The sequence below is a fragment of the Medicago sativa genome, chromosome 7 (genome assembly GCF_051527215.1).
Source record: "Medicago sativa cultivar Bolivia chromosome 7, Bolivia_mono, whole genome shotgun sequence".
Taxonomy (NCBI): Eukaryota; Viridiplantae; Streptophyta; class Magnoliopsida; order Fabales; family Fabaceae; genus Medicago; species Medicago sativa.
In genome coordinates this window covers 8,402,206-8,417,191 of record NC_140755.1, presented here as the reverse complement: position 1 = coordinate 8,417,191, position 14,986 = coordinate 8,402,206, and the positions used below count along the sequence as shown (strand labels likewise).

Below are 14,986 nucleotides of genomic sequence, written 5' to 3'. Positions count from 1 at the left end.
TATCCAGGTAGAAGATGCCAACACCTCTCTGTTGCTGTCACGGTAGATTGCACCCATGCCCCAGGTGCCGCTGCGAGCTAGTTTAGCATCTGTGAACATTAATATTCTGTGTCTAATGCCATTACTCTAGTTGACTTGTTGCTCAAGAAATGATAGTTTGTATTTTTAAACGATGATTCTTGTTATAATTTGGAATAAAGAATCTCTTTTAAAGGGCTCATAAACTTGATTTCTGTATTAGAGTCGAGTTATTTGGAGATGCCACTGTTTGAGACTCTTGTGGTGTTTAATCTTTAATAACTTCGTTTGGTATTAGATTGGTTATTTACACCATTACCTTTTTTCTTTAAAAATTAAAAATGTCATCCAATCCTTACAACATGTATTTGACACTAGAAAGTAGTATCAAGGTAGTAATTGCAACATTTATTTATAGTTCCAAAAACTCTCTCAATGTATCAAGGCATCCTTGCAACACCTCTAGAAATATTGTGAACTTCAGTAAGATCTTGTTTGTTTTTGTTGAATGAAGATTTAGTAGATTTCATAAATTATTGATTCAATTTTCGGCTTATTATTATTCTTACTAATTCAAGGGTCTAGACTTGATGATAACTTGTAGTACATAAAATTATTGATTTTTTCTGATGGATGATGACTCACCTCTTGCAGAACCATATCCATTGCGTACCACAACAATTGTGGAGAAATGTACCCTTAAGCTTGTTGATGATTACAAGCACATGCTATGCCAAGCTACAGAACCCTTGTCAACCTTCTTAGAGTATATCACGTATGTGAACTTTGCTTGCCTGTTCGCTCTGTTAGTGTATTTACTTGAATATACCACAAATCTCTGTAATACCAGCACTTCATATTGGAAGTGTGTCTGGTGTCTGACACCATCACGTGTAGTTAATTACTTCCATTTTCTCAAATCATTACTGGTGTTGTTATTTCAGTACGTGTCAAATTTGGTTCTCTGTTATTCAAACTGAAATTAATTCTTTTAATTTTTTACTCTGCAGATATGGTCACATGATAGACAATGTTGTTTTGATTGTTATTGGCACCTTGCATGAGAGAGATGTCCAAGAACTTCTAGAAAAATGCCATCCACTCGGCATGTTTGACAGGTACCCTGATTTCTGTGCATTGTACAATATATTGATGTTGGCACATAGAATATTGATTTTACCCTTTTTTTCATTTCCGGTGGGATTCTCCTCAGTATTGCCACTCTGGCAGTTGCTCAGAATATGCGGGAGCTTTACAGGCTTGTTCTTGTTGACTCTCCTCTTCCTCCATACTTCTCTGAGTGCATTACATCTGAGGTAAATCATCTATCCAGAAAATATTTGTTTCCCTCTATTTTGTTCAACATCAATCAGTTTGTTGTGTTGATTGTTGTAGAATTGTTGTTCAGTTGCAAAATCTGAAATTTATATATATTTACCCCATGTTTATATTTGATTAGTTTATTTAATTGATGTATCTGCTCATGGCTCTTGTTTATTTGTAGGACTTGGATGACATGAACATCGAAATAATGAGGAACACTCTTTACAAGGCATATCTTGAAGATTTTTACAGATTTTGTCAGGTGAATCCCTTTTGTGATTTCCAAGTCTCTTTTTTGTCAGCTATTTATTTGTATTCCCTTGTGATTTCCTCCTGACAGTCATCAATTTCAATGTTATTCACAAACAGAAACTTGGTGGTGCTACTGCTGAGATAATGTCTGACCTTCTAGCTTTTGAGGCCGATAGAAGGGCTGTGAATATTACCATAAACAGGTAAATCACTCAGAAGGTTTTGTACAATCTTTTTCGTTTATCTGGATACCTGCATAACTAGCATCCATGGTTTCCACTTTGCGCAGCATTGGAACTGAGCTTACCAGAGATGACCGTAGGAAGTTGTACTCTAACTTCAGTTTGTTGTAAGCTCTAATCCTTCAGTTAAATATTTTTAATAATAAGAAAAAGAAAATCAATATACTGCTTTGTAATGCTTATTTTACTAATCACCAACTTATTTTTAACAGCTACCCATATGGTCATGAGGACCTGGCTGTCTGTGAGGACATTGATCAGTTATGATTTGCATCGTAATTGTGTTCAACGTTTGGTTTGTTGCATTGCTGATGTACAGTGTTTTCCCTCTTTCAATTTGTATGCTTCTTGGACCCTTCTAGATTGTGTTTCTTAGGGAAGTAGATTATTTATAGATTTTTTTATTAGTAGCTAAGTCAGTGTAATGTGCTGCAACTATATTATTCCTCTTATCCCTAGTTTAATTGCCGTTGCATGACCTTAAACCTGTAACGCCAGGAGACTGCCCTACTTGTAGATGATTCTTGTTTTAGGGATCCTTTGAAACTTTCATTTCATTTTTTTGAGCACTTTCATTGTTACTTCATTTGTAATTTTATTAGTTGTTTTTGGCTACCAATTTCTTGTTGGTATCGGCCCTGAAATATTTGAGATTCATCATTGTTGTCTATAACATCCACTGATTGGATTTCTTTTAGTATTGCTTTTTTAGCCTTAATTTTTTTACATGGTTGCCCGCGTAGGTTCGTGCTGTTATGGAAAAATACCCTCCTTATCAATCCATCTTTGCTAAGTTATCCTATGGAGAGAGCCAGATGCTTGACAAGGCATTCTATGAGGAGGAGGTCAAGAGGCATTGCTTAGCATTTGAGCAACAGGTTTATTTTTTAAAAGTTCAGAATATCATAATATTAAGCTGGAAGGATATTGATTGCCTTAATTATAAATGTTTTTGTATAGTATACGTATGTTTTATTCATTCACTAAGCCATCCTAATTTGTCTATATTTGCAGTTTCACTATGCTGTTTTCTTCGCATATATGAGGTTAAGGGAGCAGGAGATCAGAAATCTTATGTGGATTTCAGAATGTGTGGCTCAGAATCAAAAGTCGAGAGTTCATGACAGTGTTGTCTTCATATTTTAGTCTGATTGATTACTCATTGTTATAGCTTGTATGTTCGTTTCGACAAATTGTTGTGTTCCTGCATTCTACACCTGAGTTGCCGATCATTAGAGACTAGAGAAGATTGTGATACAAATAAGTAAACTCTTCTGTAATATAGATGGGAGATCTTTTGTCAAATTTGATTAAATTATGTTCAGATTTAAAAACACTTATATTGAATTTGTATGTTGTGAATTGTGATAATAAATTTTCTTATGAAATAAACTTTGATAGATTTGTTGAGGCATCGCTTTCTTAATGTCTTTCTTATATTATATAGATGATTGGGGGGCAAAGCTTAGTAAGATTGCCGCATTTTCTATAAGTGAATTTCTTATCTCACCTTATTTGCCTCTCGCGTGCCCAACTGCATTTTGGATTGTATCTTTCAAAAGCATAAAATACGTTTAAAATCCCCCCATTTTTCGGATTTTAAAATCCCAAAATAGGGTGAGAAAAGAAACTGTCATACTATAGTCTCTTGCTTGATTAACTCTTTTTGCATCACCCAGAGTCTATTTGGGAAAGAAAATTTTGCGCTGTTATTTTTCTTCAGCAATACAAAATACAAAATCCTTCGTATTTGAGAAAGTTCAAAAATTGCATTGGATGGGAGTTTAAGAGAATTTAGATAAATTATTTAAATTCAATTTATGTTATTATAGAAGTCTCAAAATTAAACATATTAATGTTAGTATATTTAATATTATTCTCTACAAACATAATCTCTCAAACAAAGAAAACGTCATATTTCTCTCTAGTTTATTTGCTTCCCAATTCTCAAAACCTTCTATCCAAACAATCAAACAGACCCCGAATCATAGTAAGAAATCTCAGTATTAGGACAGTACAAATTTCTTTCATTTTTCCAAGTATCTTTTCCCTAAAATGCGTTTTTTTAATAAAAAAATTGTACATATAAAATAGTTAATTTTTCAATAAATTTGTGCAAGCTCTTACATGGTTCTAGATTGAATTTTATGCATAAAACCAAATAATAAAATGTTGACTATATGAAGGGAGAAAACAAATTGGTATGTCCGTATGAAATAAAATTGCACAGGAACAATTGACTAAGTCAATTAAATTGTTTTCCAAGAATGCAAGTAGCAATAAAATCAGAGCAAATTGCTGAGTCAAACAATAGAGACAAATGTACAGAAAATTGGAAAACAAAAACCATAAATGGACAGAAAATGAAATTTGTGGAAGATAAGAAAGCCTCCCTACATGATAAAACATCAAATAGACCTTGTGTATTGGATTGGCCACATAATTTGATTAGAGATCATATTATGTTACATCAAAGTCTTGTATAATATGCATTGGTCTGAAATAAATAAAATAAAGATTAAATAAAATTGTAGAATCTACGATAAGAGCCAAGATGCAAATACCTTCCTGGAATTTAAGGAAATAAAAGAGACAAAGTATTTTTGGAGTTGATCAAGTTAGTCCTAAACCAAAATGCACGGTCGATGATAATCAAATTCACTAGAAAACATTTTCATTTACTATAAGAATCACTTAGCATGTGTCTAGCATTTCATCCAAAACTTTCAGTTCAAAATATTAAAATACAATGGTGTTTCTCAGGTCTCTTGATTTGTTAGTAAAATTTCTTTTCCTTTTTTCACTTTTCTCTTTCACATTTACTACATCTTTACCTCACATTCAGCCAAAGTGTCATCAATATGAAAGCCATGCCTTGTTGCAACTTAAGGAGGGCTTTGTCATCGATAACTTAGCCTCTGATAACCTTCTCGGTTATCCAAAAACAGCATCTTGGAATTCCAGCACAGATTGCTGCTCATGGGATGGCATTAAATGTCACGAGCACACAGATCATGTGATTCACGTTGATCTTAGCAGCAGCCAACTCTATGGTAAAATGGATGCAAATAGCAGTCTATTTCTCCTTGTGCACCTTCGAGTTCTTGATCTTTCTGACAATGACTTCAATTACTCTCAAATCCCATCCAGGATAGGAGAGCTTTCACAACTAAAATTTCTAAACCTTTCTCTTAGCTTATTTGCTGGAGAAATTCCACCACAAGTTTCACTGTTGTCCAAGTTGCGGTCTATTGATCTAGGCTTTAGAACAACAATAAATCCTAAAGGTAGTACTTCCAATTTGTTGCAACTTGAATTGTCCAGTCTCAGAAGCATAATTCAAAACTCAACAAAACTTGAGATCCTTTTTCTTAGTTTTGTGACTATTTCATCTACTTTACCAGACACACTCACAAATCTAACTTCATTGAAAACACTATCTCTTTACAATTCTGAATTGTATGGTGAATTCCCAGTTGGAGTATTTCATCTTCCAAACTTGGAATATCTAGATTTGGGATATAATTTAAATCTCAATGGTAGTTTGCCTGAGTTTCAATCTAGTCCACTCACCAATTTACTACTTGACCAGACAGGCTTCTATGGTACACTGCCAGTATCCATTGGAAAGCTTAGTTCCTTAATTGTCCTATCAATTCAAGATTGCCATTTCTTTGGATACATTCCTTCTTCTCTTGGCAACCTCACACAACTCATGGGGATATACCTTAGAAATAACAAATTTAGGGGTGACCCTTCTGCATCCCTGGCAAATCTTACCAAGCTAAGCGTCTTGGATGTTCCTTTGAATGAATTTACTATTGAGACCTTCTCATGGGTAGGTAAGCTTTCATCATTAATTGCCTTGGATGTATCCTCAGTCAATATTGGCAGTGACATCCCATCATCTTTTGCAAATCTCACCCAGCTAGAAGTATTAAGTGCAAAAAATAGCAATATAAAGGGTGAAATTCCATCATGGATAATGAACCTAACAAATTTAGCTTTTTTGAACCTACCCATTAATTCTTTGCATGGAAAGCTAGAGCTTGACACGTTTCTGAAGCTCAAAAAGCTACTTTTTCTAAATTTAGCATTCAACAAACTGTCATTGTACAGCGGAAAAAGTTCTTCCCATATGGCTGATTCTCGAATTCAATATTTACTATTGGATTCATGCAATTTAGTTGAGATTCCAAGATTTATAAGAGATATGGATGAACTGGAAGGTCTTACGTTGTCATACAATAATATAACATCGATACCCAATTGGTTGTGGAAGAAAGAAAGTCTACAAGCCTTAGATGTTTCCCATAATTCATTGACAGGAAAAATATCCCCATCCATATGCAATCTCAAATCACTCACAAAACTTGATTTAGCGTTCAACAACTTAAGCGGCAATGTTCCTTCATGTCTTGGAAACTTTAGCCAATCTTTAGAAAGTCTAGCTCTAAACGGGAACAAATTGTCTGGCCCCATTCCTCAAACATACATGATAGGAAATTCCCTTCAGCGGATTGATTTTAGCAACAACATTCTGCAGGGTCAGTTGCCAAGGGCGTTGGTAAATAGCAGAAGCCTAGAGTTCTTTGATGTTAGTTATAACAATATCAATGATTCATTTCCATTATGGATGAAAGATTTACCCGAGTTGAAGGTATTGTCTTTAAGTAACAATGAACTTCATGGAGACATTAGGTGCTCTGGCAACATGACATGCACATTTCCCAAGCTTCACATCATTGACCTTTCTCACAATGAATTCTCTGGAAGTTTTCCATCAGAAATGATCCAAGGATGGAAAACAATGAAAACTACCAACACAAGTCAATTACAGTATGAATCTTACTTGAAATCGAACAATGCAGGACAAATTCGTACAACAACAAATATGTTCTATACATTCACAATGTCAAACAAAGGGTTGGCAAGGGTTTATGAGAAGCTTCAAAATTTCTACAGCTTAATAGCCATTGATATTTCAAGCAACAAAATCAGTGGAGAGATACCACATGTTATAGGCGAGTTGAAGGGTCTTGTTTTACTCAACTTGTCAAATAACCTTCTTATTGGCAGCATTCCATCTTCCTTAGGGAAGCTTTCAAACCTTGAAGCACTAGATCTTTCTCTCAACAGTCTTTCAGGGAAAATTCCCCAACAGTTGGCACAAATCACCTTTTTGGAATACTTAAATGTGTCCTTTAACAATCTCACAGGTCCTATACCACAAAATAATCAGTTTTCTACATTCAAAGGTGATTCATTTGAGGGTAATCAAGGTCTGTGTGGGGATCAGTTGTTGAAGAAGTGTATAGATCATGCAGGGCCTTCTACTTCCGATGATGATGATGATGATGACGACTCAGAATCTTTCTTTGAATTATACTGGACAGTAGTTCTGATTGGATATGGCGGTGGACTTGTTGCTGGAGTGGCATTGGGAAACACTTACTTTTCGCAGGTATTTGCATGGTGTAGAGATTACCTTGGCATTTCAGTTATAATTTTGCTTAATAAGATTTTTAAGAGACATTAGTGAGTGTTTTTTTGAGTCCAAAGCAATAAACATCTTAGTCTTCCTTTGTATGTAAAAGCAATTGTAATTGTAATTGCATATTGTAAGAGTTTCCTTCTGTTCTTGTAATTGCATATTGTAAGAGTTTTCTTGTAATTGCATATTGTAAGAGTTTCCTTTGTATGTAAAAGCAATAGAGGTTGTTTGAAAGAGCATGCATTTAATTACATTTTGGTATATATAGTCTTCTTTTTCTGCTAGTTATTTTTATGACACTTCGGATGAATTAAAGGAAAAAATGTAGTAATTATGAAAGAGAACAATGAGTAAAGGAAAAGAAACTGTACTAAAAAAACATGAGACCACAGAAATACCATTCTATCTTAATCTTTTAAACTGAAACATTGAGATAAAATACTAGTCATATATTATCAGGGATGTTCATCAAACTGATTAGGATTTTTGTAAATTTTTTATGACACTTTGGAATCACTCCTGGAATCCTCTAAGTAATCCAAAAACAGCATCTTGGAATGGCAGTAAATGTGATGAGCATAAAAATCAAGTGATTCACATATAATAGAAGCCATATCTAAGGTAAAATTGATGCAAATAGCTGTCTCTTTCGCCTTGTACACCTTCAAAATCTTGATCTTTCTAATAATATTTTCAACTACTCTCGAATCCCGCCAAAGATAGGAGAGCTTTCACAACTAAGATAACTCTGAATCTTTTCTCATACCATAATTTTTGGAGAAATTTCATTACAAAATTCACAGTTGTCCAAATTGTTGTCTCAATCTAGGCTTAAATGCTTTATCAACTCCTATAGGTAGTTCAGTTAATCTATTGCAACTGAAATTGTCTAGTCTTGTAAGCATAATTTAAAACTCAACAAAACTTGAGATGCTTCAACTTAGTCATGTGACAATCCCATTCAAAAAGTTCTGTGACAATTTCATCTATTTTATGAGACACATTAAAAAATCTAACTTCGCTGCAAGCAATTGATATTTCAAGAAACAAAATCATGGAACCTTTTCTCAGATAGAAAGGCTACATGAGATACCAAAAGTCATAGGTGACTTGAAAGGTTTCGTTTTGCTCAACTTCGTAGAAAACTAACCTTGAAGCACTAGATCTTTCTCTCAACAGTCGTTTAGGGTAGAATGGAAAGCAGTTCCGATTGGGTATGGAGGTGGACTTTTTGCTGGAGTTTCAAAGCAATAAACATCGAAATCTTCTCTGTTTACCCTGCACAGTACCAGAAACGTTTTTCAAATCAACAGCAAAACAAAAGGAAATAATTTGCATCAAAAAACAATTTCATGTTACCACAACTTATATGCCTTACGTTATCAATTTACAACCTTTTTCTTACTAACTTAAAAGAAAATTTCCATTAATAACGAAAAAATTATTCTGAAATAACCTTGATAGTTTATTCATGAAGGAGCAAAACTATTTTCCATCGGTGGCTGAAAGCGGCAAACCATACACTGAGCTCAAAATTAGTTCCTGAAACACATGGATAAGTCCTGCACAATCTAGTAATTATAGAAACTAGACAAGTAATTTATTTACTTCTTTTGTTTTTGTAATTGCTTCTATTATGAATGTGCTTTGTATGAAGTTTTGTTGTTGAAAGACTTGCAACGAAGGTTGTGAATTAGTTGTAATTCAGATTTGTGTTAAAAATGAGTGTCATAGACAAAGTTACATCATGTGCATCAATATGGTCTGCATCTCTCTCCTATGTTTCTATCTAAAGGGTATCAAGAGAGTCTCAAAGTGAAGGGCTTAAGCCAATTGGGAAGGAATAGGAACAAATACATAAGCGCCATCTTTACCAATTATGGTGTTTAAACTCGGGTTTGACCGGAAGGTTAGTAAGCTCTGGAAAAGGTTTGTTGCAGCCAGGGTTCGAAATCAGTTCTCCCGATTGATTCAACCATGTCTTCCAATGAATTTGTATTCGTTTTTCTACCACTTAAACTCACTTGGTTTCTCTAATAACTGTCATAAACTATCAAATCACTACCATCACATAATTTTGTCATGTATTACTTCCTAAACATAACTACCATTAGAAAGATACTCCTACTGTGAAAATTAATATGCTCTGTCTTATGCCATTACTCTAGTTGACTTTGTTGCTCAAGAAATGGTAGTTTTTATTTTCAAATGATGATTCTTGCTTTTTAGTGGAAATAAGGCTAGAATTTGAAACGAAAAATCTCTTTTAAAGGACTGATCACTTTGATTCCTGTATTAGAGTAGAGTTATTTGGAGATGCCACTGTTTGAGACTCTTGTGGTTGTATTTGTGATTAATCTTTAATTATTTTTTATTTTCTTTGGTATTAGACTGGTCATTTACACCATTACCTTTTTCAGAAAAAAAATGTCATCTAATCCTTGTAACATGTATTTGACACTATTTCTTTAGTTCCAAAAACCCTCTCAATTACTGTTGCACATCTAGAAGTAGTATTAAGGTATCATTGCAACACCTCTAGAAATAAAAGTGTAGTGTATTAGTCAATAAGTCTTAGTTTTACGGACAAAATGTTGAAATTGTTAGGCCAAAGCCAAACGTTGTGACTGAGATTCAAACCCCGACTCCTTCAGTAGCATGTGAATTTTTCAAAGTCTATTGTCATTTTATCAGTCTTCTGGAAAAAATAAACAGCAGGTATCATCAAATAAAAGTTGACTCATCAAATAAAGGAATTGGACCTTACACTTGAATCAGAGTTGGGAGAGTTGATTTGTGAGATTCGAGCATTAGGCATACACATATTATATATTATATGCAATTGAAGAAAGAATGAAAATAATAATAATTAAATATGATTACATTAGATAATTTTATTACTATGGGTGTCTGTTTGTTAGTGTCTGTGGTGTCTGCACTTCTCTGACTACTTTATAGAACATGAGCAATGAGTTGCAATTGACTACTTTCAACATATCATGATTTCCATTTAGCGTTCTAGAATCAATTATCTGTCTTTTTAATAAAAGTCATTATTCTATTGTCCAAAATTTAAGTATTAGAGGTATAAACAAGACAACTCTGTACAAAATATTGAATGCAAGTCTCTTTCTTGCAATTCTATGTTGCATCTGTAGTTATTTGTTGTTGTGTTGTTGCTCTTTTGTAAATTCATCTTCAGATACATTTCAAATCTTTTCAAGTAATTCTCTAAACAACGAAGAGCGAAGGAGAACGCTAAGTGCAGTTGGAGAAGTTGACTTGTTCCTCAAGAAATGATAGTTTTGTCACTTGGAATGAAAAAAAACTCTTTTGAAGTGCTGATTTCATGTTTTTCTTGTGTGGTATTTTCTGGCTGCTAGTCATGTGCAGCTTCCTTTTGTGTACCTATAATTGTTAACAATAAGATAAGATAAGATATGTTATTGAGATTATAATGAATGAAGATAGCTTTATATTTATATTGTGCATGAGTGTAATTATGTGAGTACACATTTTATTCTTTTATTTTTGGTAAATCCTAGATCTAATTCCTAACAACAAAAAAAAAACTGTTATTGGTGTGGATTTTATTCAATTTTTTTTGTTGAATGAAAGGGTGTATACTTAATGATAACTTGAAGTACTTAAAATTATGGATTTCTACTGATGGATGATGACGACTTACATATTGCAGAACCATCTCCGTTGCATACAACAACAATTGTGGAGAAATGTACTCTTAAGCTGGTTGATGATTACAAGCACATGATATGCCAAACTACAGAACCCTTGTCAACCTATTTAGAATATATTGCACGTATGTGAACTTTTCATTTTCTGTTTTCTCTGTTATTGTATTTACTGTGTACACACAAGTTTATACAACACTGTCACTTCAGATTGAAACTGTGTCTGGTGTCCGACACCCACCGTCACTCGTCGTTAATTACTAGTGTTGATTGTAACACCCTGTTTTCCCAACGTAAAATTTCTTAATAAAATCAGAGTTTTTCTTCACAAAACGGAATGTCACATTTCTTAAAAATCATAAAATAGATAATAATAATTATCCTTCAAAGTTCAATCATCATAAAATCTGAAACTACGCAGCGGAAAATAGTTCAACATGATAAGAGTCTTGGCACGCAGGCCTTATCAGAAAATCTCATAAATTAGTTCAACACTTAATCATAAAAAGTTCATAAAGGACACGTAAGGAATAGATATGAAAAGCAATCCCCATCCCGTTACGTATCAGAGCACCTAGACACCCGAGCCAACCAACCTACAAGCCATCAGTACCTGCAGTTACCCATACGAAGGGCAACATTTCCAGCAGAAGGGGTGAGATTTCTCAAACAATAATATTAAGCTCATAAATCATAAATTACATTTAACAACTTTAAACTTCATAAACTAGCATCATTAATCTCCTACATTAGTCACATACTTCATCTTATATCACCTTAATCATAGCATCATATATCATCATATAACATCAGTTACTAGTCATAAACATCATCATACATCATCAAATAATAATCACACACATCATCACATATATTAATCACAACATCATCACATATCGTCAAATATTAATCATAAACATCATAGCATTATCAAACATAGCATTATCATAACAACTTCATAACCAAATTCATGGTCAGCCTCATAATCAATCATCAACATCAACTTCGTATTCAACTTATAAATCAATCTTAACAACTCAACATCTTAACCTCTTAACAACTCGACATCTTAACCTCTTAACAACTCGACTCGACTATGCAACTTCTACTTCTCAAATCATCTTAGACAACTTCAACAACAACTTAGACAACTTCAACAACAACTTAGACAACTTCAATATGCATGTGGTACCACCAGGGCATTAAGCCCCCTTCGCTAAGGTCATAATTGGACCTGTCGGGCATTAAGCCCCCATCGCTAAGGTCATAAAGGACCTGTCAGGCATTAAGCCCCCATCGCTGACTATGCAACAACACAACTCTAAATGCAACTTGGACAACAACGTGAACATCTTATACAATTCCATTAAAATGGACATCTTAAATCATAACCACTTAGACCGACTTTTACATCTTAAATAAGGTCGACAACAACTTATGCAACACATATTAATTCATAGCATATCAACATCATAATATAACACATCCTTAAATCACACATCTTTATATAACACATCTTTAAATCAAATATCTTCAAATAACTCTTCTTTACATAACACATCACACATAGTCAAATAATTCATCAATTACACTTTGTTAAATAACTCATCAATTACACATCGTTAAATGACATATCAATTTCACATCATCAATTAATTCATCAATAAAGTTATAACCACCGCAAAGGTAAAGTAATAACATATGGACTCATAATAATGGTTCAAGCCTCCCAGGTGAATGATCTAAATTTGGAATCTAACCTTGTTATAAAACGCTTGTATATTACTTCCTAATAATTAATTAAAGACTATACTGTACCCCATTCTGCCTCTATAGTCATAATCTTGAAACAAACAATATTGAATATCTAGCAAAGTTTACCTCGTAGAAATCCATAGTCTAACTCAACTAAGATTAAACATGTTTCTACACCTATTGAGATAGACACCACCTTTGTAAACAACATGTAATCTTCAGGTGCTTTATAGGGCCACAATTTAATCTAAGGACTTTGATCATGCATCACAAGATAATTACGATCTCTTTTCATACAAAAAAAAAATTTGTAAAATTAAAATAAAATAAGGCTAGGATATGGGAATTTCACGTCACCATCCAGTGATGCATTTCAAGCATTAGTTTCACTTTCATTAGGGTCAATTAGGATGAAACCATTAGTTTCTAATTTTTAAGGAAAACCAATTAACTTAAGTTAGTGCCCACCTACCCATTATCTAGCTTCATTACTACCTTTTCAATCTAACCCAAGTAGGCTAGCTAGTTGGAAGCCACATATTCTCTCTTAATTATTGAAAACAAATCAAACTAGGTGTACTTATCTATAGGGACAATTTCTATATCATATTATGCATTCACGTAAAAAAATATATTGCATCACATGGTCATAATGAGTTAACTGAGATTTCCAGCCTCAATTTTGTATAACCGAACACTAATACACAATGGAATCATACTAGTTAATCCTTCAAATAAAATCAGGTAGCAAATATATGTGGGTCATGGCTGGCATAAACATCAAACAATTCCTTAGTGAAAATCGAAACAGAGAGGTAGCAACAACACAGGAACACTAATGTTAAATAAATTGCGATGGGTTTTTATTGGATTTCTCTAATCACAACAACACTAATAACAACTTAGTTTCTTCACTTTCAAATACCCATTAACATAGCAGAACACAAATTATGAATTCATCATTACCTAATCATCAATTCTCACTCAAACCCTAATTCTCATAATCTTACAAAACTCATCCTAAAACACGATAGATGTAATTTAATGATCTACAAACTTAATATTAGTGAAGGATAGTCTCACCCTTACCTTAGATTGTTTTTCTGAAATCAAAAGCAACGTTCTTCGTTCCTAGGGTTCTCTCTCTCTCTGGGTTCTCCTCTTTCTTCTCTTCTCTCTTGTTCTCCTCTTTTCCAAAAAGCGGTTTAACGTAAAACTCTTTCTAACCTAAGCTTCTTTATTTATAATACCAAATACTCTTCCTAAACCTATTTAGGCCCAATAACTTATTCTTCTTTCTATTCTAACCCCCTTCTTATTTCTCTTACACCTCAAAACTACTCTATTCCTCATAATCTTATTTATTTCTAAATTAAATATATCTCTCACAAATAACAAATATATTATTCTATTAAATACCAACATATAACATAACAAAATATCACTCATCAAAATAAATCGACTAAATCATAAAAAGACATCTAATCTCAAAACTACCTCCAAATCTACTTACTCTAATAATTCTCATATTCTAATAAATAATAGAATAATGCCACATAATAAAATACTAACACCTCATATAAATAAATAAATCACATAAATAGACTCTAACTTAATAAAAATAATTTAATAAAAGGGAGGGCGTTACATTGATGTGTCAGAATATGCGAGAGCTTTAGAGGCTGGTTCTTGTTCACACTCCTCTGCCTCCATAGTTCTCTGAGTGCATTACATCCGAGGTAAATCATCTCTCCAGATTTTTTGTTTCCTTTTATTTGGTTCAACTTCAATCAGTCTGCCGCGTTGAATGCTGTAGTGTAGTTTTATTGCATAAACCTGAAATTATCTATATCTACCCTTAATTTTGACCAAATAGATTAATGATAAAAAATGTAATGTAAAACAATCAAAATTTGGAAGGCAAATAGCTCTTGGTTGCCATCCAGAAGACAATTTTCCCACTTAACCTTTTTCATTTGGATTATGCACATGCAATAGTAGCAAAACTTTGATATTATAGGCATTAATTTCGTTGGCGTAGCTTCATATGTTTATTTCTTTGATGCATGTGCTCATGATTTTGGTTAATTTTCAGGACTTGGATGACATGAACATTGAAATAATGAGGAACACTCTTTACAAGGCATACCTTGAAGATTTTTACAGATTTCATCAATTTCAATGTTATTCCCAAACAGAAACTTGGTGGT

At 33.4% G+C, this 14,986-nt stretch overlaps 2 protein-coding genes across 2 annotated transcripts; both read left to right on the top strand.

The window, feature by feature from the left end:
- Positions 1 to 677: 677 nt before the first annotated feature.
- LOC146903981 (V-type proton ATPase subunit d1-like) lies at positions 678 to 3,227 on the top strand. Its single transcript, XM_085724724.1, has 9 exons — positions 678 to 793; positions 1,029 to 1,136; positions 1,232 to 1,334; positions 1,523 to 1,603; positions 1,711 to 1,796; positions 1,883 to 1,942; positions 2,048 to 2,096; positions 2,579 to 2,713; positions 2,850 to 3,227. The coding sequence occupies exons 1-9, from the start codon at positions 744 to 746 to the stop codon at positions 2,979 to 2,981; spliced, it is 804 nt and encodes a 267-aa protein (XP_085580850.1). The 5' UTR covers positions 678 to 743; the 3' UTR covers positions 2,982 to 3,227.
- Positions 3,228 to 4,399: 1,172 nt separating this feature from the next.
- Positions 4,400 to 7,580, top strand: LOC146903980 (receptor-like protein 6). Its single transcript, XM_085724719.1, has one exon. It carries the CDS (start codon positions 4,585 to 4,587, stop codon positions 7,372 to 7,374), a length of 2,790 nt encoding a protein of 929 aa, XP_085580845.1. The 5' UTR covers positions 4,400 to 4,584; the 3' UTR covers positions 7,375 to 7,580.
- Positions 7,581 to 14,986: the final 7,406 nt, after the last annotated feature.